The 27147-nt window shown below is 36.9% G+C and overlaps 1 protein-coding gene across 2 annotated transcripts in view; it reads right to left on the bottom strand.

Moving 5' to 3' along the window:
• Positions 1 to 968: 968 nt before the first annotated feature.
• Positions 969 to 27147, bottom strand: part of LOC129263015 (aldehyde dehydrogenase, dimeric NADP-preferring-like) — a 30135-nt gene continuing 3956 nt past the window's right edge. The window contains exons 2-14 of one of the 2 annotated variants that reach the window (XM_064100760.1): positions 24566 to 24638; positions 20576 to 20719; positions 17816 to 17911; positions 16672 to 16807; positions 11939 to 12024; positions 9990 to 10153; positions 8825 to 9055; positions 8211 to 8337; positions 7269 to 7339; positions 5294 to 5409; positions 3861 to 3996; positions 2723 to 2858; positions 969 to 1120 (exon numbers count right to left, since the gene is read on the bottom strand). In XM_064100760.1, the coding sequence (XP_063956830.1) occupies positions 1106 to 1120; positions 2723 to 2858; positions 3861 to 3996; positions 5294 to 5409; positions 7269 to 7339; positions 8211 to 8337; positions 8825 to 9055; positions 9990 to 10153; positions 11939 to 12024; positions 16672 to 16807; positions 17816 to 17911; positions 20576 to 20719; positions 24566 to 24595 (1488 nt within the window). In that variant the 5' untranslated portion in view covers positions 24596 to 24638 and the 3' untranslated portion in view covers positions 969 to 1105. Of the gene's footprint in view, positions 1121 to 2722; positions 2859 to 3860; positions 3997 to 5293; positions 5410 to 7268; positions 7340 to 8210; positions 8338 to 8824; positions 9056 to 9989; positions 10154 to 11938; positions 12025 to 16671; positions 16808 to 17815; positions 17912 to 20575; positions 20720 to 24565; positions 24639 to 27147 lie in introns of those variants that run through there. The other variant, XM_064100761.1, reaches the window with a different exon arrangement.

Raw genomic sequence — 27147 nt, 5'->3', positions numbered from 1 at the left:
TCGCGCTTTGCGCTCGCATTATTTAGCGAGACAGGTACATATCATGATTACAAAAGATTGATTATAATGTCCCTTTTTAGGTCTAAATATAAAAAATTTTAAGCTCGCGCTTCGCGCTCGCATTATTTGACCGGTGAGAGACATATCCGTTAATGGCACTGTCCTTAAAATGTCTCTATTAGGTATACCTGGCAACTGGGCGCGCTTCGCGCGCTCACTTAGTGACTCAAAAATTTTGCTGGTGCCCCCCCAATGCCGTGACCCACGGTACGCCACTGCATTCCTGACTGTACACTTTCATGTAATGTAGCCTGAGAGTAGGGCTGTATTGGGGAATTATTTTCAAACATATACACTTAAATCATAAATATTATTGCACATTTTAAGGAATTTAAGGCAAGCAACTACAAATATACATGTAAATGAAGACAACAAAGAGATCTGAAGCTACTACAAGTACAGTTTTGCATCACCCATATTCTGTTTCTGATATGGTAACTCCCGCTAGGAACTCGGCAGGACAGCTCGTTTGCTGGTGTAACTCCAAGCTGGTATATAACCTATAACATAGGAAACATTAATAATTACATGGGAAACGTTTCACATCAGAACATTTTACATGATGGAAATGATTTGCGACATCAGGGAACCACTGTAGGATGGATGGAGGAATAAAAAGCTCAATGTGACACACACAAAAAAAATGGTATTAACATACTGTATGATTTGTAATCATAAAATACCTATCTACAATCTCACAACACAATATCGATGGCATATTCATATTTCATCTCGACTTGAATGTGTTTTATAGTACATACTAAAAATATCAATTTATGTCTTTAAAGTAAAAATATATAACAAACAAGTGTCACTAACTACAACATTTTATAAGTATTTCTTATTTCAAATAGTCACATTGTAATGATTTTAGACACGTTTAACGTGTAAGACCACTGAAAACTATTAATTCTGTTTACTGGGTAAAGCAGAATCTAGTCTTTGGGCTATGGGAATTAAAGAATCAAGCCGCTTATGGGTCCTGAAAATGCAAGGCATTCAGGAAGACTTTAGATACTCTGCTTATTCTAAGGAGATCCGACCATCAAGGCATAAAGACCTGGAGAGTGTTAAGAAGAAAAGGAGAAAGACATAGAGAGATATAGAAAGGGGGGGGGGGGGAAGATGTGGAATGTAAGAGCAAGAGAAGATAATTAACGTTATTATTGTTTGAAACATACAACCACAGCATAATGGAAACAGATGTATTGATGTTATTTTACATCTCCTCCTCCTACTTCTCCATTTTCTTATCCTTCTTCTTCATCATCTTCTCCTCCTCCTTCTCCCTTTTCTCCTCCTCCTATTCTTCTTCCTCCTCCTCCTTCTTATTTTGTTCTTAACATACACCCCTTCTCCCTCTTTCTTTTCCTTTCTCATCAGCATCTCCATTCGTTCCTTCTTTCACTTTTCTCATTCAACTTAATAACCGATGAATTACCTTCCTCCTCTTCCTTCCTGTCCTCCTCCTTCTTCTTGTCCTCTTTCTATTTTCTACTACTTCTTTTTCTCCTCCTCCTTCTTCTTCTTCTCCTCCTCCTTCTTTTCCTCTTTCTAATTCTCCTCCTTCTTCTTCTTCTCCTCCTTTCTTTCATCCTGCTACCTTTTCTCGCTAATAGTTTCCATTGTTTATTTTCCTTTCTTGTTCTTCTTTTATATATATATGAAAGTATTTTTTCTTAATATACATCACTTCTCCATCATTATTTCCCTTTCTCATCATCTCCATTCCTTCCTTCATTCATCTTTCACTTTTTCATTCAACTTAATAACCAATGAATTACCTTCTTCTCCTCCTCCTCCTTCCTGTCCTCCTCCTTCTTTTCCTCCTCCTCCTTCTTTTTCTCCTCCTCCTTCTTCTTCTCCTTCTTCTTTTTCTCCTCCTCCTCCTTCTTTTCCTATTTCTAATTCTCCTTCTTCTCCTGCTCCTTTCTTTCATCCTGCTACCTTTTCTCCCTAATAGTTTCCATTGTTTCTTTTTCTTTCTTGTTCTTCTTATGAAAGTATTTTTTTTAAATATACATCACTTCTGCATCTTCCTTTTCCTATCTCATCAGCATCTCCATTCTTTCATCTTTCCCTTTCTCATTCAACTTAATAACCGATGAATTACCCTCCTCCTTCTTCTTCTTTTCCTCTTTCTCCTCCTTCTTTTTCTCCTCCTTTCTTTCATCCTGCTACCTTTTCTCCCTAATAGTTTCCATTGTTTCTTTTTCTTGTTCTTCTTATGAAATTATTTTTTTCTTAATATACATCACTTCTCCATCATTATTTCCCTTTCTCATCATCATCTCCATTCCTTCCTTCATTCATCTTTCACTATCTCATTCAACCTAATAACCAATAAATTACCTTCTTCTCCTCCTCCTTCTTCTTCTCCTTCCTCTTCTTCTTCTCCTTCCTCTTATTCTCCTTCTTCTCTTCCTCTTCTCCCTCTTCTTCTTCTCCTTCTTCTTATCTTTCTCCTTCTTTCTTTCCTCCTGCTACCTAATATGATATTCTTCTTTATTACCCTTCTTATTCCACTTAATATGAATAATTGTTTCTCTTCTTAATTTACACCCCTCCTCCTTCATTACTTTCCTTTCTCATCATCATCTACATTCCTTTCTTCTTTCATCTTTCACTATCTCATTCAACCAAATAACCAACAATGACTTACCTTGTACAATACAGCTAGAAGGACCACCAGTCCGGTAACTTGAAATAAGAAAGACATCGTCCTGTTCTTCGGCTTCTTCCGAAGAACCCATGAAATCATTGCAGTCTTACGATCCGTGTACGGTGCGTAGAATATCCTGAAAAAAAAAATCACGAAGGTGCATGTATGATATGTGCCCTGCCACCCCAAAACAGAGCTGCCAACCAGTACGTTTTTGGCGTATTTAGTACGTTTTTGCAACCAAATACGACAGTACATTTTTTTTCTTTAAAAAATATGATTTTGTAAAAAAAAAAAAAAAATAACACAAATATGGTTATTGAATCAATGTAATTTCAGGTAACTTGTTGTTTTTTCAATCATTTTGTTAAAACCAGGGTGAGATATACACATGTTCCAATGTCAGTGCGCATTTTAGCTTGCATGCAGCTTGAGCGCCACGATGAGCGTGCGCGCCACGCATTTTATTATGAAATACAGTTATTTGGGGAAAATCACAGAATACAATTTATCATTCCCAGAGGTTGGCAGGTCTGCCAAAACAACCAATAAGTGGCCCCAAATAAATTTTACGATTTTTATTAAACTTGAAAAAGCACATCCTAAGCTTTGAAATGATATACAACTTATCAAAATTGATCAATAATAGCCCACACAACTACTTGATTGAATGGAGAAAAAATTCATTTGAGAGCTTGAAAGAATTAGAAGAGAACAAGAGTTGAAGTCTGGAGGTCAATCAAGCATGAAATTTGTACCATGTTCAATTCTCATTGAAACTTCCAAGTAGTCCAGAAAAAATGGTGTCAGACAAGCTTTTGTATCTTGTTTTTGTTTTTTTACTTCACTTTACTACTTAAATTACGACTGATCCAAACATTCGTAACTCTATGGAAATCCATCAGTGCCATTAATTTTTCTACAGGAAATTTGCACAATGTCCTTTGTAAACAAAGAGAAGCAAAGTGAATTTTTAGAAAACAATTAATGCATGAACATATATCATAGCGGGAAAATATTTTGAACAAGCATGCATAATAGATGTTGACGGTGCTGGCCGTCCATAGTTGCGATTGATTGGTTGCGATTGATTGGATCAATCGCAACTCTTTGTAAGGCGGGGGCCCTGGTCACTCACCTCCTGGCCAGTTCAGATACGGTGTACATTGGATCGACCATGCAAGCCTTGCGATGGGAGAAGGTCTCATATGTGAACTTCCCGTGGTAGGTTCCCGTTCCGCTGTGTCCTATGCCTCCGAATGGTAGCGTCTCAACTGAGAAGAAAAGAAAGATGTATTCTTATTGTAACCTGACACAAACACCGGGCAGGTTCTTTTAGTTTTTAATATTATCATCATCATCATCATCATCATCATCTTCAAAGTTAAATACCATCATCAATAGCTGATCCAGGGGCCGTTTCATAAAGCTGTTGATAGGTTAACCCTATCTAGGCCGGGGTATTTGGGAGTTCATATTTTGGGAGTACATCTCGGCCGTCGACCGCGCGATCATGCCGAAAATTGGCACGCTGGTTGCCTGGGACATAATCTACAAAATTGTATAGTAATTTATTTCATGCGAATGGCTATTAAGTGATTATGCTAATTTATGCGTAATTAGTATGCAAAATCATACTTTTTCCTCTAACTCCCTAAATAAAGCTCCAAATTTTCTAATTTTTGGTATAGAAACTCTTTGTGGTGTTCTTAGCAAATGTACATGAACAAAATTGCGATATCAAATCATTTTCCTATGTATTATATTGTTCTTTGCAATTTCTTATGTATTTCTGTTTTTTTTACGTTTTGTTTTTCATTGTTTTTTCAATTAAATTTGTTGGGGACTCTTCTGAGATCATAAAAAGCATTAAATAAATACATTTAGACCAGCAAAACTAAAAATAATCATACATTTATGATTTTTGGTTGAAAACAAAATTTGCGGCGAAAATATTGCGCAAACATTGAAGGGGCCCCCCCCCCTCCCGGCCTAGAAAGAGTTAAGAGTTCAGAACGACTGGTGATATTGGTTATTGGACAAAATGGCGAATGGACGAATTGGCAGTTAGACCATCTGGATAATGGACGAACTAATGGTAGACCAAATGACAGTAGACGAGTCGTCACTTGGACATATTGGTATTGGACGAATTGGAAATAAACCGACCACTATGCCCATACAGATCCAGGGGGGCCAGTCAAATGTATTGCTGTACACATGCGTGACCAAATTATTTCCAAACACCCCCTAAACGAGTTTTTTCTCTTTGTGCAAAATAACCCCCTAAACAAGTTTTTCGCGGGCTTTATTTACACAATTTGGCCCCTATTAAAGCAACTTGTCGTCAGAATATGACCTCGGGGAAAAAAAAAACATACCCTGAACACGTTTGGCTAGTCTATCAAAACCACCTTTTTTCTTAAAAATCAGTATTTTTGATACCCTTTAACGAGTGCATGCGCGACCAGCGTCCAAAACTGTAAAACACCCCTTTAAACACGTTTGTTTGGTCATGCATGTGTAAAGCAATATTGCCCCCCCCCCCCCCCGGATACAGATTAGACTTACCCCCTCCCTGTACCATGCACTCGTTACCACAGAACATTCCGCTTGAGGTCTGGTTTCGAAACTGGTCTATCACTCTCATATTACTGGAGAAAATGTAGAGAGCAAGAGGCTTCTCCCTTGTGAAAACAAATATTGGTGTAGGCATGAGTGAGATGGTATAAGATTTTGCATGAGATGATAGAAAGATTTTATTTTTTCTATTTTTTTCCCCCTTCCACAGGGTTCTTTATTTTCAAAAAGCATAATTACACTGTATAAACATTTACAATTTTTCAGACAAACAGTAAATAATTAAACATGGTATATACACCTGGGGGGGGGGAAGGGGGGCACTTCCATTGACGAGTGGATACCATGCGCAACCATGAGGTCTCGAAAAGCACCCTAAACACGTATTTTCCATATTCTGAAAATGCACCCCTTCACAAGTATTGGCGTGTGAAACCCTACCCTTAACAAGTATTGGAAACAAAACGATACTCTTGGCAAGTAGTCCCTGAAATGAACCCCTAAACAAGTACAGCGATATTTTATTGTTATGTCACGGGTCCGTCGGTTTTACCTTTACACATCATTTGGTTTGGTAGGGCCCCACACCTCGCGCAAATCGGACTCTAAACACGTAATGTTTGGGGCAAAGAGGACATCATTTATAAAATATTTTAATTTTTTTTTATCATCCCCGCAAATTTGACCCTAAACACGTAGCTTTCTCAGCAAAATAGATACCCTTTTTTCATTATTTTTGTGTTTTTGACACCCTTATCACGTTACGTACGTAACGTGCCCTATCTTCAAAAAGACATCCTTTCTACATGTTTTTTTGGTCGCGCATGGTATCCACTCGTCAATATAAGTGGCCCCCCCCCCGGGTACATAGACATATAGTCAAACTGACTTATTATACAATCAATAAGTTGTCACAGCTAAAGCAAATTTGGCAAGAAAAATAAGAAATAAACATTGGTAATAATCATGTTTGTTAATGTGACAGATTGCCAGCTTGTTCGAAAAAGTTTCTGAAACGAAACCATTTCTTTCTGAATTTATTTGCTCTGAAATTCGTTTCATAAATATATATTTTTCCATTTCATAATATAGTTTTAAAGCTGACATAATTGTGGTAAATGAAGGTAACTCTTTTCTCAGAGGTGATAGAAAGATGCTATATTCAACGAGGCATAGCTGAGTTGAAAAACATGCCTCTAGCTTTCAACAAATGTGAAATACATTACACGAATAAGAATATTCGCTATTTCTGTTGGAAAATGGATGTTACGTTATTGGAAATATGAAAAATGATTGATTTTTTTCCTTCTCCAATCTACGAAAAAGAGGAAAGAATTATTGTAAGCAATTGGAAATATGAAAAATAATAGACCTTTTTCCTTCTCCAATCTATGAAAAAGAGGAAAGAATTATTGTAAAGCAAAAAGCAAAATCCCACAAGCGCGCATCATATCCAGGGCAGCAGTGCATACTTAGCCAGTGAACTCTAGGTGAATTGCATCATATTGTGATGTAACCTACTAAGCCATGCAACGGTATAATTTGGACGGTATACAAATAGCGAATAGGCATGAGTGCGATGGTGCGAGATTTCGCATGAGGTGAAAGAAAGATGCTCTATTCAACGAGGCGTTAGCCGAGTTGAATAGAGCGTCTCTTTCTTTCACTGAATGCGTGATGATACTAGTGTGAACGCAATGATCCGAAACTCTGCGATGATTTCGCGGGTTGCCAATAGGCAAAGCAAGCTGGATGCGCTCCATTGCACAAGCGCACTCGTGTTCAAAAGACCGCGATGTTCGTACGGATCCAGAAAGATCGCAATGTTTCCCCCCAGTGTGAATCAAAAAGAAGAAAGATCGCGATAAGCTTGCGAGTTAAGTCATCGCGGTCTCTCAAGTGTGAATGGCCCTTTAATGAACGACTGGTGACCCTTTCTTATAAACTAAATCAACGTATTCCATACCTGCTATTGATGAAACGAATGGCATCTTCTGGGGTCTCAAGATTAAGTATTGGCAATAAGGGACCAAAGATCTAAGATGGAAAAAGTAAGACATAAACATGAATGGATAGATATGTACACATAAAGTAAATTGCTGTTGGTGCAAGAAAGCCCTTATTAACACAGATTAATTCACCAGCAAAATGTCCTTACTCCCCTTGTACACCTTAAAAAATAAAATCTTTCTTGCACAACACCTTTCTAACATGACCTATTGTTTTCTGTACATGCAAGAAGGCCCTATAACATCAAATGTCAAGCACCTAACAAAAGTCAGTGAGTGATTTCATGTTCAGTGTTGACCTTTTGGTGTTGGTGTTTGGTCAATTTTTACAAGATTATAACACCAAACATAAAAGGAAGATGGTCCCGAAAGTCACTCACTAGTTGTTGAGAGGTCAATAATGTGATCTGGATCAGTTTTACAAACTCTGAATATTAAACTTCTGGGGCTAGGGGAAGCAATCCAAATTTCAACACCAACACCAAGGCCAACACCAGACTTGAAATAACCAAGTCTCTTTGTAGGAATGTTACTTGCCATCTTCTACTGTGGTTCAAAGTACTTTCAACTGATTCATTTGTCTGATTTGGAAAAAGCAAAAACAGAATACTGAGTACAAACTTATTCTGATTTTGTGATTTTAAACAAAAAAAGGTCCTATTTCTTTAAATAAATGTATTTGTTATTCATATGGTTTACAATTATGTTATATAATTTATTATTGTGTTCAATGTAATCGTTTGTAAAGCACTAAGATACAAATGTGAACAATGTTTCTTATAAAAAATACGAGTATTATTATTATAATTATCTTTACAAAGCTGGTCCACACATTCAACACTGCTGTGACATATGTATTGCCAACTTAAGGATTAACACCACCAGTAGTGATTTCTAACCTCTTCTTGCATGACCCTATCAGTATCCTTAGCATTGATGATGACAGTAGGTGCAATGTAGAGATCATCTTCGTCAGACTCGCCTCCAATCTCTATCTCCTGGCCATCAAGGAGGGCACAAATCCGTCTGAATATACGAAATATTACAATAGGAAACAGATAATTTTTTTCGTTTTTTTTAATGTTTGGCTTCGAATAATTTGAGCATAGAGTTAGACCATGGCCTAAGGTAAACAGGAGGTATTTCACAAAGATCAAGTATGACATAGAGTTGCACTTTATGCCTAGTTGCGTGTGTTATATATATAAGTCATGACAAGAGGACGCACACTACTGCATGATAATCAATAACATTGCGCATTGCATATTAAATACGCATGCGACTCTAAGTCAAACTTAAATCTTTGTGAAACCCCCCCCCCCCGAACTTGAGAATATGGGACTTGTTGTTCATCTTCTAGTTTTCTTCAGAATTTCCTTGGAGATGTGATCAGTGTCCTTGGAAAGAGCAATATGTTTAGGTTCTTTTAGGTTATCACAAAATCATTCCCTTGGAAATTACCTTTAGCAAATGCGCAAATTCAACAATACTGCAACGCAGGTTTTGAACTTACTTGAAATGCCTGGCGTTGACCACCCTACCATAGTCTCTGGAGGTCTTGGGATTCTCACCAAAGAATTCCTTGATGGCCTTCCTCAGGCACGAGACAACCCTGTCCATCTGGTCCTTTCGGCATATGATGAAGTCTGGCGCTATACAGGTCTGGCCTGCGTTGTAGAACTTGGCCGAGGCTGCCCGGTGGACGGCGACGTCAATGTCACAGTCGGAGTCAATGTAAAACGGGCTGTGGGTGAAATAATGGTAAGAAACATAAATATTTGTTGATATAAATTTGCATAAACATGAACCGGTGTGTTGGCTCAGTTGGTAGAGTGTCCCTCACAACCGGGAGGTCGGGGGTTCAAACCCTGGCCGCGTCAGACCAAAAGACGTTAAAAGATGGGAGTTGCTGCTACCCTGTTTGGCGTTCAACGATTAAAGGGATAGAGCCTCGTCGATCTGGCGCTGCACAGCTGCTGCAGGGCCCACGATCAATTGGGCAAAGCAAATTTTCCGAGTATTTCATTTCATGTGTATTTTGAACAATAAAATATGGATTTTCATCATTTTTTCATTGTTTTCATATATTTCTTTATAAATGCCTGTTCTTTTCACTTAAAGGGGTACTGCTGGATGAAATGATTATATAAATAGAGTAAAATTCACCCAACAAAATGCGGAAAATTTCATCTGAAGACAATCACAAAGTAATTGAATATTAAAATTTAGCAATATTTTGTGAAATAAGTTATATAAATGCCGTCATGATTACTTACACTGATGAATGTCATGTCCTCACTTTTCTTTTTCTTACATTATTACATGAGATCCATGTCCTCATTTTCCTTTTTCTTACAATAACATGAAAATTTTAGTTTCATACAGATGTGCTTTACATGTCTCCCTTGTAACAATATGTTGCAGTAATGAATATCTCATTGAATTAAATCAGTGATCTATAATACTAGTCATTCATATTGAAAAATTATTCATCATTTCAACAATCCATCCATCCATCCATCCATCCACCCTTCCATCCATCCACCCATCCATCCATCCATCCATCTATCCATCAATCCATCCATCATCTATCAATCCTTCTTTCCACACTCTAACTTTCCTCTCATCCTCCATCATCCATCCTTCTATCATTCTCTCAATCCATCTATCCCTCTCACCATTTTCCACCAAGTTCCAGGGTTACTGGTGTTAGATGTTTCGCGGCAGCCATCTGCACAATCTTCCCTATAGAGGTACTCCCCGTGAAGAAGATATGATCAAATCTCTGCTCAAGAAGAGCCGTCGTCACCACCGCATCACCAGTTACCAACTGAAAACAACTCTGTAAGGAATAAAGAGTCAAAATAGCAATTTACTTTCAAGAATATTTGATCAAATCTGTGCTCAAGAAGTGCCACTGTCACTAACACATCACCAATTACCAACCGGAAAAAAACTTTGTAATAAACAAGAATTAAAGTAGTATTACAGGACAAGTTCACCCAAATAAAAAGTTTATTTGAATAAAAAGAGAAAAGTCCCTCAAGCATAATGAAAATTTCATCAAAATCGGACGTAAAATAAGAAAGTATTGACACTTTACAGTTTTGCTGAATTTCACAAAACAGTTATATGCACATCCTGTTCGGTATGCAAATGAGGAGATTGATGACGTCATATACTCACTAGTTCTTTTGTAGTTTATTTTATGAAAAATGAAATATTCTAATTTCCTCATTGTCAAGTGAAACAATGATTAATTCCTCCCTGAGTGTAAAGGAATTAGCATTGTTCAATACTATAAGGTTCCGTCAAGTTGGTCGTTATAGTCCAATATGTAAAAAATGAAATATTGTATAATTCAAACAATGAAAAACAAAAGAAATAGTGAGTGAAGGACATCATTGACTGTCTCATTTGCATGTCATAGAAATGTGCATATCACTGTTTTGTGAAAAATAAGCGAAACTTTAAAATGTCATAAATTTCTTATTTCACATCCGATTTTGATAAAATTTTCAGTGTTATGCTAGTTTGATTTCCTCTATTTATTCAAATCAACATTTTTTCCGGGGTGGATTTGTCCTTTTAAAGGTCAAGTCCACCCCAGAAAATTGTTGATTTGAATCGATAGAGAAAAATCAAATAAACATAACGCTGCAAATTTCATCGAAATCGGATGTAAAATAATACAATTATGACATTTTAAAGTTTCGCTTATTTTTCACAAAACAGTTAAATGCACAACTCAGCGATATGCAAATGAGAGCGTCGATGATGTCCATCACTCATTTTTTCTTGTTTTTTATTGTTTGAATAATACAATATTTCAATTTTTACAAATTTGACAATAAGGACCAACTTAACTTAACCATAAACTGTTAAAATAATGGTAATTCCACATGTTCAGGGACAAATGAAACTTTGTTTCACTTGACAATGAGAGAATTCGAATATTTCATATTTCATATAATAAAATATAAAAGAAATAATGAGTGGGTGACGTCATCAGTCTGCCAATTTGCATACTGACCAGGATGTGCATATAACTGTTTTGTGAAATTAAGCAAAACTTTGAAATGTCGTAACTTTCTTATTTTACATCCGATTTTGATGAAACTTTCAGTGTTTTGCTTGTTGGATTTTTATCCTTTTTTTCAAATCAACTTTTTGTTGGGGTGGACTTGTCCTTTAAGAATACATGTATATGATAAAATCTCTGCTCAAGAAGCGCCGTTGTCACTAATACATCACCATTTACCAACTGGAAAAAACCTCTGTAATAAACAAGAGTCAAAATAGTTTTAAATATTGTAGCAAATAGGATGCACTTTGCAGACCACTATCAAATCTTACAGTTTATCAATATTTAAACAGAGTTGTGCCTTCAGACTAACTGAAAGTGGTCGGGAATTTGAATCCTACTTCGGGACTAGAAAAATTTCCCTACCTCAGACACAATTTTCTAGATGACAGGGGGAGGGGGGGGGGGGTGATGGTTGGCCCAACATCCCTGGTCTAATGGGATCGAGACCTACCTCGGGTGGGCGTAAGTAGTTTTCTACATGTTACTCAGGCCTTAGTCTAGAAAAAAAAATCATTTTCCTGGTAGAGGGAGGATACTCACAGTGTCCATGTACTTGGGGAATAGCTCTTCAAAGAGTTGAGCAGTAGCGGGACTGACCTCGGACGGTTTTATGATAGCGGTGTTACCTAGGGATGAAAAGTAGAGGATTATACCACTCTAAAGGCTTAATCTGTTCCAGTAAATCAGACATTATTTAGAATGGATTCAGAGAAAGATTTTAGGTGTCAGAATTCATCGGCAGATTGATTTATGAAAAAATAACACCTTTTTAAAATAAAAACATTAAAAAATATAAAGTTTTATTATGCAGCATTAATGCAAACTGTACTTGAAGTGTTAAGTGCTGTATAAACAATAATTATTATTAAAATAATATTATTGTCATTACTATTATTATAATTATCTTTTTATTTGATTAACATCATCATCATCTTTATTATCATGACAATCCCCATCATCATCATCACCATCATTATCATCATCACCATCATCATCATCATCATCATCATCATCATCATCATCATCATCATCATCATCACCATCATCATCACCATCATCATCATCATCACCATCATCATCATTATCAACATCATCACCATCATCATCATCACCATCATCATTATCATCACCATCACTATCATCATCGCCATCCTCATCGTCATCAAGAACATCATCCTCATCATCATCATCTTCATCATCATCACCATCATCATTATCAACATCATCTGTATAAACAATAATTATTATTAAAATAATATTATTGTCATTACTATTATTATAATTATCTTTTTATTTGATTAACATCATCATCATCTTTATTATCATGACAATCCCCATCATCATCATCACCATCATTATCATCATCACCATCATCATCATCATCATCATCATCATCATCATCATCATCACCATCATCATCACCATCATCATCATCATCACCATCATCATCATTATCAACATCATCACCATCATCATCATCACCATCATCATTATCATCACCATCACTATCATCATCGCCATCCTCATCGTCATCAAGAACATCATCCTCACCATCATCGTCATTATTCTGTTATAAAACAGTCATATCATACTTCAAATTCAAATTCCAATTCAAAAGTTCATTGATAATGATATAAAATCCTGACATTGAAGAATCATCATGAAAAACAAAGAAACATACGAAAAAAAATAATTTAACATAAGCATAACATAGTAACAACGAGGGATTAAAAAAAATAATAATAATAAAAAACAAATCTTGGATAAAATGTTAGATGCGAGATACATATCAATGCACAAATATTTATTTATTTATTATTCATTTATTTATTTATTCATGTTTTATTTATAGAGTCAAAAGGGGCCTAAGCTTTCGATCCTAGCAGAATCTTCGTCGGAGGCAAAATGACAAACATATAAAGTGTAACAACCATAATATAGACCACAGACATTCAACAGCAACACTAGAAACAAGGAGACAAAAGGGGCATTAGTGAGAAGAGATGACAAATCAGGTTAATGAAGGGGATGAAAGAAAAGGAGTGGGCAGACACAAAGAGAAGTGGGTGTAAGGCCAAAGAAAGACCTCAAGCCAGGAGGGATTAAGATGTGAGGCAGGCAACATCAAACAGGATCTGGAACAAGACAGTGATAGAGGGTATGAGGAAGAGATGAATAACAAGAGAATTAGTGAGAGGTGGGTCAAACGGGTAACAAAGAAAGGCATAATAAACTGGTGCATAAGAGTGGGGAAAACTGATATGGTGCAAAATACATAAGTATGTATGATGGAGTAATAAACAAACTAAGAGAAGTAAGTGAGTGTAAAAAATCTCAATAATCGATCTCACTATGCACTCCCTGATTCTGACCCCACTTGTAATTTCTCCCTACAGATCCAATCGACACTGAATGACATGAAAGAACAGGAGCATCTCTCCGATAAGGCCCACAAATTTCTCTCCCCTACTAATGCTAAACCTGCCCGCTTCTATCTCCTCCCAAAGATCCACAAACCTGGCAACCCCGGTCGACCCATCCTCTCAGGAAATGGTTCCCCAACAGAGAACATCTCCCTTTTTGTTGATTACCACATTGTTGATTACCACATTAAACCCCTTGTCTCACGTGCACCATCTTACATCCACGACACTCCAGACTTTCTCAGGAAACTCGATGACATCAAGGACCAGATACCCGAGACTGCGATCATCGGCACTTTGGACGTTTCTTCACTGTACACTAATATTCCCCACGATGAAGGTATCCAAGCATCATGTGAAGCCTTGGCCGCCAGTGGCCATTCTAGTCCCCCCATATCCGATATCAAATCTCTGATGTCTCATGTACTAACAAAAAACAACTTCACTTTCATGGACCAGCACTACCTACAGATATTCGGCACAGCAATGGGCACCCGGATGGCTCCTTCATTCGCCTGTCTCTTCATGACCAAGCTGGAGCAGCAGATGTTAGATTCAGCCCCCTGTCGTCCATGGATTTGGTGGCGTTACATAGACGACATTTTCTTCATCTGGACCAGGGATGAAGATAGCCTCCACACATTCATTGACCACATCAATTCCTTCCACAGGACCATCAAATTCACTTCTGATTTCTCCCAACAGGAAACCCACTTCCTTGATGTCACAGTCCAGAAAAAGCCTAACGGTATCACCACTACCCTGTACACTAAACCCACAGATACCCACCAGTACCTCCACTCATCCAGCTGCCACCCCCGTCACTGCAAAACCGGCATCGCTTACAGTCAAGCCCTCAGACTTCGCCGTATCTGCTCCGAGGACCCTGATTTTTCCTTCCATACCAGGAATTTGCAGAAACATCTCTGTGCCAGGGGCCACGGGGCCAGGGCAGTCCAACTGGCAATCAACAAAGTCCGTTCTCTCCCCAGATCTGAAGTTCTCAAACCTAAAAGTGACAAGAAGACTACCAACAGAATACCGCTTGTGACCACCTTCCATCCCAATCTACCCCATCTCCGCAAAATCCTGTGTGATAACCACCACATTTTACACACTTCTGATCGTCTCCAACAGGCCGTTCCCGATACTCCCCTTCTAGCATACCGACGACCACCGAATCTCAGGGACCTCATTGTTCGTGCTGAATTGCCCTCCCTCACTAACCATTCTTCTCCCATACAGCATGGCACCTTCAAATGCACCAGCAACAGGTGTATTATATGTGAAATACACATTCACGAGGGCGACACTCTCACCAGCAACTCTACCAGCCTTTCTCACCAAACCAAGGGCAACATCACATGCACTACCACTAATGTTGTATATCTCATCACTTGCAGAGTTTGTAGGGTACAATACGTAGGGGAAACCAAGACCACACTCAAGAAACGATTCTACGGGCACAGATCCACCGTCAACACAGCAAAGCTGGACACTCCAGTTGGCCGCCATTTTAACCTTCCCAACCACTCCATCACTGACATCTTTAGGTACCCGTCCCGACTCAGTCCGTACCAGCAGAGAGAAGTTCTGGATGAGACGACTTCGCACCATCCAACCTCATGGCCTGAACATTCAAGAGGGAAACGACTGATTTATCCACTTTCCATTTGTGTATATACACATATAATTTTTCCCCTCAGCTCTTTTAGATTAGTTACATCATAGTTTCTGCCTCCACTTTCCTCCCATATCTCCTACTAGCTCAGCTCCAATTTTCCTTCCCTTATTCAGACGATATTATAATTATTATTATTATATTTTTTTTTCTCTCTCCACTCACTTACCTCTTATTTATTTTGCTTATTTTCATGTTTACTATGTTTTTTTTTTCTTAATACACCCCCTCTCTCATACAGCATCAGCTTCTTTATTTGCTTTTACCCTTTTAAGCAATTTGCTTCCCTTCCATTTTTTTATATATAGTCTTCTGTTTTTTTTTTTTTTTTTTTTTTTTTTCCCTCACACCCAGCGGGTCACTATATCAGTTACACCCTTTGTACATGTATATATATATATATATTTTTCTTTTCATATACATTCCTTTTTGGATATATTTACATACTTTTACTCTTACAGGTTTATTTTTACACTCACTTACTTCTCTTAGTTTGTTTATTACTCCATCATACATACTTATGTATTTTGCACCATATCAGTTTTCCCCACTCTTATGCACCAGTTTATTATGCCTTTCTTTGTTACCCGTTTGACCCACCTCTCACTAATTCTCTTGTTATTCATCTCTTCCTCATACCCTCTATCACTGTCTTGTTCCAGATCCTGTTTGATGTTGCCTGCCTCACATCTTAATCCCTCCTGGCTTGAGGTCTTTCTTTGGCCTTACACCCACTTCTCTTTGTGTCTGCCCACTCCTTTTCTTTCATCCCCTTCATTAACCTGATTGGTCATCTCTTCTCACTAATGCCCCTTTTGTCTCCTTGTTTCTAGTGTTGCTGTTGAATGTCTGTGGTCTATATTATGGTTGTTACACTTTATATGTTTGTCATTTTGCCTCCGACGAAGATTCTGCTAGGATCGAAAGCTTAGGCCCCTTTTGACTCTCTAATTTACTCCATTGGCTCTTTTTTTAGATAAGCAGTTTTCAGCAGCTTCTTTTTGCCATGTTTTATTTATAACAAATGATAAAATAAGGTGGAGGGTAGTTCGGTTCAGTTATAAAACTGCTTTACAAATATATCCACACATACATAACATACCTAAAGTCCTAAACATAATACACCCATACCTATACAAATACCCTATCATACTTGGCCCAGGTCTTACCTGCGGCTATAGCCCCTATCAGTGGATGTATGGGAAGCTGGAATGGATAGTTCCAGGCCCCAATAATCAGGACCAGACCTAGTGGATCCCGATTGATGAAGCACTGCTTGCCTACTCCTGCCATCGGTATAGCAACCTATATGTACATGGTACATTGTAAGGAGGGAGGGAACGTAGGAACATATAGTGAGAGAGAAAGAGAGGAAGACAGGATGAAAGAAAGAGGGATGGACGGACGGAGGGAGGGAGGGAGAAAGATAAAAAGAAAGAAAGAAAGAAGGAAAGAAAGAAAGAAAGAAAGAAAGAAAGAAAGAAAGAAAGAAAGAAAGAAAGAAAGAAAGAAAGAAAGAAAGAAAGAAAGAAAGAAAGAAAGAAAGAAAGAAAGAAAGAAAGAAAGAAAGAAAGAAAGAAAGAAAGAAAGAAAGAAAGAAGGAAAGAAAGAAGGAAAGAAAGAAGGAAAGAAAGAAATAAAAAGAAAAAGGGGTTAGAAAGAAAGAAAGAAAGAAAGAAAGAAAGAAAGAAAGAAAGAAAGAAAGAAAGAAGAAAAAAGAAGGAAAGAAAGAAAAAGAAAGAAAGAAAGAAAGAAAGAAAGAAAGAAAGAAAGAAAGAAAGAAAGAAAGAAAGAAAGAAAGAAAGAAAGAAAGAAAGAAAGAAAGAAAGAAAGAAAGAAAGAAAGAAAGAAAGAAAGAAAGAAAGAAAGAAAGAAAAAGAAAGAAAGAATCAAACAAACAAAAAAAGTAAAGAAATGAGGATGGAGAGATGGAGGGAAGGAGGGAGTAAGTAAAGGAATTAAAGAAAGAAAGAAGGAAGGAAGGATTTGTCACATCTTGAATGGTTCATGATGACCAAAATTTGTTCATATCACACAGCTAATAGGGGAGCTAGTCATACATGACATCACAAAACCAGAACTACTTATTTATTGTATGTATACTCTCTGTGTCAGACTGTAATACAATGTACATTGTATCTAATGCGATAAACCAGAATTGAATTGAAAAAAAATTATTAAATTCATGACTCAGTTCTTCTTTCATGGATTTCTCAAAATCTTCACCAATATTATGTTGTTGTTTTTTCTCTATATTTCAATATTTTGCGCTAAAAGCCAAAGATTTTTGGGTTAATATCTTATACTTCTCACCTTCTCTGGTTTCATCCATTGTTGGAGTTCATTGATCGCCAAGACGCACTCATTGTGGCCAAAATCTACTTCAAATGTAACAGATTCAAATTCAGGCTACACGCAGGAAGAAGAGAAACATAATGTGTTAATACATGTAGTTACATGTACACTGGTTGATATCTTCAAGTTGCAAAGCTCTTATGTAAAGGCTTGGTCCCACTGCACTTAAGGATGCAGAGAGGGTGTAGAACGGAAAAGAATCTTGCCATCGTTTGGAAAACGTTATGTATCCATTGTGTAAACGCTCTATATCCATCAAGCATCAATCCCCTGTGATTTTATTGTTCGGCCATTTTGTCCATTGCCTGGAGCGGATGAAAACGGATGGAGCCACCCCAAAATTTTGCTCGTCCACTGTATCCACTATGAATACGTTTTGTGTCCATCGACCAGTGGGACCAGGCCTAATACCTTGGTCACATTTGTTCTACGGCGGCTGTACGGCGAGTTCAAAATTGTCGTTTTATTCATTTTTATCCAAACCACCTATATGTAGCTGGTACAAAAAATGTTAAAACGGCTGTTTTCAACTTGCCGTACGGCCGCCATAGAACAAATGTGACCAAGGTATTACAGTATAAACATGTCTATACAAAAACTACATGTCTGTGCAAATCCCTATATTGTGAAGAAGCAACAACAAAAAAGAGCAATCAATTGGAAATGCTAATATTACTTTCTTTAATATATTTAAGTCACATTTTTACACTGAAAAGAAAAATAATTGACACTCTCATCAGATCAACTAGGATGTAGACTTGAACACTTCTGGTATTTGCATGAAAACGTGCCCCGAGGATCAGTGGGGGATCCAGGGAGGGGGATCCATAATCAAAATTTGTAATGTAAATATACCGCTTTTACCCAAGTGTTCCACCCCCCCCCTTTGAAAAAGGGTCTTTTTTTATGTGCCCCCCCCCCCTTTGGAAAATCCTGGAACGCCCCTGCCCTGGATTTACTTTTTCCTCCCTGTATCAGTGTAAAGCTTGTTTCATTTTTCTCTTATCATTCAAATCAATTTGATATTGTCAGTGGTGGACGATGCCTTTCGAGCTGCTGAAAATAAACTCACCAGGGCCTCGTCTTACAAAGAGTTACGATTGATCCAATCAATCGTAAATCTATGGAAATCCATCAGTGTCATAAATTTTCAATAGGAAATTTGTACAATGTCCTTTGTAACAAAGAGAAGCACAGTGAATTTTCAAGAGAACAATTAATGCATGAATATACATCATAGCTAGAAAATATTTTGAACAAACATGAAAAATGGATGTCGACGTTGCTGGCCGTCCACAGTTGTGATTGATTGGATCAATCACAACTCTTTTTAGACGGGGCCCTGGATCCAGTAACACAGAGATTAGCAATTAATCATACGACCGATTTCCAAGATCGATCGTACATTGTGGTCAATGCCATTAATGGTAAAGATATTCTTCTACGGTGATAGCTTTGCTTTACTGGGCCAAGGGGCACTGTTCATAAAGATTTACAACTACTGTTGTAACTTTTCCATTATTTTAATAACCATGGCAACACGGCTCAGCAGCCAATCATAATCCAGGGCCCCTGTCTTACAAGGAGTTATGATTGATCCAATCAATCACAACTATGGATGGCCTGTAATGTCAACATCTACTATACATGTTTGTTCAAAATGTTTTCTTGACATGATGTTTATTCATACATCCACTGTTTTCTTGACAATTTTTATGCTTCTCATTGTTTGCAAAGGACGATGAAAAAAAATATTATGACATTGATGGATTTCCATATACTTGAGATTGATCAGATCAATCGTAACTCTTTCGTAAGGCAAGGCCCAGTGCTTATAAGCGATCGGCCCTGAGGCTGTTTTTTTTTAAATTGGTTGCAATTTTACCATTGAAGTACATGTATATCCCATAGAATCATGGGCCCGGTATCAAAAAAAGAGTTACGATTAATCCAATCAACGTCAACTATATGGAAATCCACCAATGTCAGAATTTTTTCTTCAGAAAATTTTCACCATGCACTTTGTAAACAAAGAGAAGCACAGTGAATTTTCAAGAAAACATTGAATGCATGAGTATACATCATGGTTTATAGAAAACATTTTGAACAAACATGCATAGTAGATGTTGACATTGCAGGCCATCCATAGTTGTGATTGATTGGATCAATCGCGACTCTTTGTAACACTGGGGCCCTGGATTATAATTGGCCGCTGAGCCCTGTTGCGATGGTAATTAAAATAATGGAAAATTTACAACAGTAGTTGTAAATCTTTATGAAAAGAGCCCCTGGGCCCAGTAAAGCAAAGCTATCACCGGAGAAGAATATCTTTACCATTAATGGCATTGACCACAATGTACGATCGATCTTGGAAATCAGTCGTTTGATTAATTGCTAATCTTTGTGTTACTGGATCCAGGGCTCCGTCTTTAAAAAGTTATATTGATCCAATCAATCGTTACTCTATGGAAATCCATCAGTGTCATATTTTTTTCTGCAGGAAATTTGCAAAATGTCTTTTGTAAACAAAGGAGAACACACCCAATTGTGAAGAAATCAATTAATTTATGGATATACAATCATATCTAGAATTTTTTTTTTAACAAACATGCTTTTTAGATGTTGACTTTGCTGGCTTTCCATAGTTGCGATTGATCAGATCAATCGTAACTCTTTGTAAGACGGGGCCCTGGTCTTTGTGCTGAGATTACTTAATACCTTCCTAAGGTCTTTGTACATCGCATCTATGAAAGCCTTCTTGTTTTCTGCTATCATACGTCTCAGGTTATGAAGATGTCCTATTCTCGCTTCGTATGATCTCATCTTGCCCTCATCAAAGGCTTTCCTGCACTTGTCAACCACCTGAAATTAATTGATTTTAATTTTGATTATTTAAAAACATACTGAAAATAGGGTTCTGCCAAGAATAAATTGATGCAATATTTCATTTCAATGGAATACTGACAAGTGGAGCACCTCTGGCAGTCTCGCCTGCATTAAGCAATTCAATATAGCAGCAGAGCTGACTTTGAAAATGACTACAGAATAATTATTCACAAAAACACCATTCATATAAATTATACTTGACCCTAAATGACATTTGACCTTGATCGTGTGACCGAAGACTTGCGCAAGACGATCAGTGGTACTTGATTACCCCTTAAGTCCACATTTCATGTACTAGATCCATAAACTTTCAAAGTTATAATTGCAATTCAACAAATACCCCTAACATGGCCAAAGTTTAGTGACCTCATGTGACCTGAAAGTCACACAGGATATTCACAAAAACACCATTCATATGATAATAAAATACTATACGTGACCCTAAATGACATTTGACCTTGATCGTGTGACCGAAGACTTGCGCAAGACGATCAGTGACACTTGATTACCCCTTAAGTCCACATTTCATGAACTAGATCCATAAACTTTCAAAGTTATAATGCAATTCAACAAATACCCCTAACATGGCCAAAGTTTAGTGACCTCATGTGACCTGGAAGTCACACAGGATATTCGTTTATGTTTGATTATATCCAAGTTTTATTAACAAGATCCATATTCTTTCAAATTTATGACATTTCAAAAACTTAACCTTGGTTGGGATTGGGAAAATGTGAAACTGAGAGCATTTTGGGGGTAAAACTGGGGAACAGGTTTATTTAAAACCAATAGGTCTTTGATGCATAATTACCAACCCTCAAAAATTTACAATCCTCATCGTATAATCTCTTACAAATTCCAGTTGCTAAGAAATCATGCGGGGGGGGGGGGGGGGCAGGGCCTAACCTGTGGAATTCTCTCTCACAGAATTTGAAAACCCAGTCTTCAGTGACCACCTTCAAGGGCAACCTGAAAACGGTTACACTTCGTAATTCTGAAGGTTCGTAATTCCGAAGGTTCATTATTCCGAAGGTTCGTAATTCCGAAACACGTAAATTGCCTATACCTCGATGTTCGTTAATCCGAAAACGTAAAAAGGTTCGTTAATCCGAACATTTGTGGCATTATTCCGAAGGTTCGTTAATCAGAAAACGAAATAAGGTTCGTTGTTCCGAAAGTTTGTTAGTCCGAAAACGAAATAAGGTTAGTTAATCATTTAGTTTTCGGACTAACGAACCTTCGGAATTACGAACCTCATTTCTTTTTCGGATTAACGAACCTTCGGAATTACAAACCTCACTTCGTTTTCGGACTAACGAACCTTCGGAATTACGAAGGTCTTCGGAAATACGAACCTTCGGAATGACGAACCTTCGGAATATCCGAACCTTCGGAATAACGAAGCTTCGGAATTACGAATGTATGCGCCTGAAAACATACCCTGTATAAGAGGGTTTTTTTGATAGCCATTGACTTATTGTTCTGACAATAGTTTTTGTTGTTCTGCTCTGAAGCGCCTTGAGCATCTAATCAAGATGGAAAGTGCGCTATACAAATCTCATGTATTATTATTTATTACACCATTCAAATGTGTTGAATCTGATGAGAGCTGGGGAGAGTTTCATCAACATTTTTGGTTGACAAGTTGTCAGATCTGACATCTTCCTTTGATTTTGGTTGGCTTAGAGGCACTGTTACTATGGCAACTGTCAGATAAAACATAACTTGTCGGATAAATCGTCCGACAAGTCCTTTCATGAAATATGCTCCGCTGTTCCCAAGCGGATTTCCGATGTTTTGACCATCTAATTTGCATAAACAAAATGACCATTTAGAATCGTCTTTCTGCAATATTATTTTATAATATTCGCTTTCACAGACATGAAAAATACAAAATATTGCAAACATAACATGAACCAACCAGAAAAATTGGTTATTCTATTTGGGGTTAATTAGTTATGCAAATGTATGCATATTTTGCAATATTATTTGGTAACTTACATGTAAGCTCGATAGTTTATCATTTTTGGTACAAATAGCATTCACATCATTATGAATAATTGCACAGCCTTTAGAATATAATACCAGTCAATGCTTATGTATTTTATTGTTCTTTGAATTTCTTTATGTATTTCTTTGCATTGTCTACCATTTGTTTTATACATGTACATGTTTTGTTATGAGACCTTTCAACAAATGCTTATCAGTGGCAGGCAAATATCAAGCTTTAATAATTCAATGGCCCGTATTCTGATAGCAGGTTTAACTTAAACTCAGGTTTAAAGTTGTGGTTTAAGTATGGGAAGCCAAGAGTATCAAAATTTTATTAAGTTGTATGTTTCTTATGTTTACTGTGCTTTCTCCTGATTCATCGATGGTGAAGACAATCATCTATATATACTTCTTAGACAATTATGAATGATTTGAGTGCCAAATGAGCTGAAATATGATATCTCTACCGTTAGTGATTTATGTAACAATTGGCTGTCCATACTTAAACCACAACTTTAAACCTGGGTTTAAGTTAAACCTGCTATCAGAATATGGGCCAATGAGTTGATAATCCTTGTACCACAAGTTCCAATTTGTATTATAAACACAACACACACCCACACCCACATTTCTATACAAATTAATATGCTTGCAATATCAAAGGCACGCTGATCGAATAATCAGGTCAATGTCCAAATTCCAGTAATTGATAAACTTATAATCATGCTAAAATTAGATTTCTTGAATTAGAAATATCAATAATTTCATAGATCATGTCCATGATTAGGTAATAGATAGGCCAACTTTAGTAATTACCAAATAAACGTCTGACTTCAAATTGCATCTATTTCATATCGGTTCAAATAAAAAATATACAAAATTATTAATTAATAACAAGCAAAAGTAAAAAAAAAAAATGAAAATGGAATGTGGAAAAAAGCAAGGAGGCCTTGTTCCCAAAGCATTATGTTAAAAACAATGTAAAGAAATGACAAGATAAAATGATATGAACAAAGTATATCAACAGAGACAATTGAAGGGGAATGAAACATTTGGAATTAGTAGGCTTGTGTCGAAACAGAAAAATCAAAGAAACAGATCAACGAAAGTTTGAGAAAAATTGGACTAGCAATAGAAGAATTATGAGGATTTGAATGTCGAGATCACTAATGCTATGGAGATCCTCCTTTTGGCAATGCCACCAAGATCTATGATGTCACAGATGAACAACTCTCCCCTTTTGGACACTGAAAATATACCCCAAAACATCTCTTTTTGCTCATTCTAAACATATGACAAAATGATTCATCAATGATATAATGTTGTGAAACCTCTGTACTTGTCCTCTCATAAAGAGAACACCTCACCTTGTGATAGACTCTATAAAAGTGAGAATATAAGTGAAATAAGTACTAAAGTAATGAGGGAGTTGTACGTGTGTGACATCACAGATCTTGGTCGCATTGCCAATGGGAGTATCTACATGGCATTAGTGATCTCAATATTCTAATGCTCATAACTTTCTTATTATTCATTAAATCTTCCTCAAATTTTCAACAATATGTTTCTTGATTTTTCTCTTTGATATGGATTCAGCTGGTTTCAAGGGTTTCATTCTCCTTTAAGAATAAACAAGTGGAATGCCTCTGGCAGTCTCGGCCTGCATGAAGTGATTTTAAAAGCAACAGTTCTGACATTAAAAACAGCTATTGAATAATTATTCACAAAAGAAAACATTTATATGATAATATCCATGACCCAAAATGGCCTTTGACCATGATCATGTGACTTACATGTAAGACATGTGCAAAAAACAATCATTCATCTTACCATCTTTGCATCAAATCCATTATCTGCCATTCTTGTAGAAGATTATCATGGACCAGACAATATTCAGAAGGAACTGTGTTTAACAATAAAGAGATTAAATTGAAGATTAATGCCAACATTCATGTGTTATTGTTTTTGTTTCATGTTAGTCAGTAGTTCAGTATTAGAGCATCTTGTTATACCAGCCTACAAATGTAGTCATCTTTGATCATTGTTATGAATAGAACAAATTCAACGACAACTGTTATCAACATCAATTTTCATTTCATTTCATTTTCGTCATCAAATTATTTATTGTCAGGAAAGGTGCCGGTCCAAAAATTGGGATTGTCCCAGAAAACAAGGATATCCTCATAAACTAAAACAAATTATGTCTTGATATCAAAATTGAGGTTGTCCTTGATTATGGGGACGTTTTTTCCCATTTTACCCACACAGGAAATAGGGGAGAGTGGGGTAAAGAAGGGCAAAGGGTAAATAAGGCCGCCTTTTTAGTTTTAAAGGGATGGTCTGGGCTGAAAATATTCATATCTCAATAAATACAGTAAAATTCACAGAGCAAAATGCTGAAAATTTCATCAAAATCGGATAACAAATAAAGTAGTTATTGAATTTTAGAATTTATCAATATTTTGTGAAAACAGCTATATGCACACACGTCAACATGAATATTCATTAGGTTGGCTGATGATGCCACATCCCCACTTTCCCTTTTACTATGTTATTACATGAAATCATAAATATTTCATTTTTTCATACAGGTGTAAATGATGTGTTCCATTATGATGAAATAAGTTGCGGCAATAAATAACTAATGCACTTAATCAGTTGTCAATCCAATTGTTTTAGTTTTCGGTGGAAAAATTTTTAATAAACTTTTCCTTCCTAAATCACTTAGATATATGTGTGGCGTCGCGCAAAAACCAGACTATTGGTGATAGACAATAAATGCGCTAGGACGTCATTTAAATACGCGTGTCATCAAACTTTTGTCTGGCGCGCGTCGCGAGGAAAAACAAAACAAACAACCCGCGGGAAATTAAAAAAAATGTCAGGCGCATTTTTATTTTTCAGAACTGTGGATATCGGCTCGATATATTTGGTGGCGGGTTTGGATACATGTCGATTGAATTTAATTCCCTTGGCTGAAATCCATGAAGGTAAGTTAAATTATGTTGCAGATTGCGTTGTTTTGTTAAATTCATTGATAATTGCGATGCGAGGAACATGGCAACTAAACACGTGAATGTGAATTTTGTGTTGCATGTTTATGTGGATCGATCGAGAGAGAGCTTTTTTAGGAACAACTTTAAACGTCAAATTACATGCGACTGCTGCAGCGATTCGCGGTATTTGTCCGGGACTTTGACGGCCTTTTTAAGATCTAACTTATGTATGCCTAGGCTATCAACTAGATCAAGATCTGCACGTACTTAGATAGGCCTTCGTTACATACTTGTAACCATTTAAGTTAAATCTATCACATGCAACAAGTTTGTAAAAAATGTAGGACCTATATAAAAAAAAATCAAAATTGGACAAGGAGTAAAAGAGCTATGATAATTTAAAGATATGGATTTCGGTGAAACAGCATGTTTTTATGAATTTACTTGACAAACTGATGCAAAGATCATGTCTCACCTTGTTACATGAAATTATGTTTGTTCTATCCCCCCCCCCCCTCCAAGACTAGATATTAATTAATGCAAAAAGGTGACATATCATTCACACACGTACCGTATGGGTACTAGTATTCAACCCGGCATAATTCAAAGATTTTGACATATTCCCCAAAAAATTTAGAAATAGGGAAATTATTTTAATTTCATACCTTTGTTATTTCCAGGGTAATCTGTTGTCGATATTTTCTTTGTCAATCTGTCGACTGTATGCGCGGAGGATCGAATTATGCGGCGATGGCCTTTTGCACTGAATGGTACTAGTATTCAACCTAGTGAGGATTGATATCAAATCTCAAAAGGGTTTAGATTGCTAAATTAGATCTAGATCTATGTAAATCTCTGGCTTTGATTAATTCCCTGTTTGGTCTCATCTCAAATGGTCTAGTCCATAGTCGGATGGGACAAGGGCAGATTGAGAGACAGGGCCATCTTTCATCGCTAGGTTGAATACTAGTGCCGACGGGTTGAATACTAGTACCAAAATCCGTCGCCGTATAATTTGATCGCCCGCGCACACAGTCAACTGGTTGAAGAAAAAAATAACGGAAAAAGAATAACCAGCATTTGCTCTTGGAAATAAGACGGGTCTGAAATTCAGGTAAATTCTATAGGCCCCTATTTCTATATATTTGAGGAAACTCTCCAAACGGGTTGAATACTAGTGCCGTTACGGTATGACCAAATAAAATAAGTATGATTTCATGTTTTGTTATAAGAAAAGTTAAAGTGGGGTGTCATCATCAGCCCATCTAACGAATATTTATTAAGACGTGCATATAACTGTTTTTATAATGCATGAAAAACCCTTTCAGATCTAGTTGTTATCAGATTTTGATGAAATTTGCAGCATTTGCTTACATTTGATGAAATTATTTTCAGCTCGGAGTACCCTTTTAAATG

Source organism: Lytechinus pictus, chromosome 6, assembly GCF_037042905.1.
Source record: "Lytechinus pictus isolate F3 Inbred chromosome 6, Lp3.0, whole genome shotgun sequence".
In the NCBI taxonomy this organism is placed as follows: Eukaryota; Metazoa; Echinodermata; class Echinoidea; order Temnopleuroida; family Toxopneustidae; genus Lytechinus; species Lytechinus pictus.
Note: the sequence above shows the minus strand (reverse complement) of the source record. Positions and strands in the feature narration are given on the sequence as shown.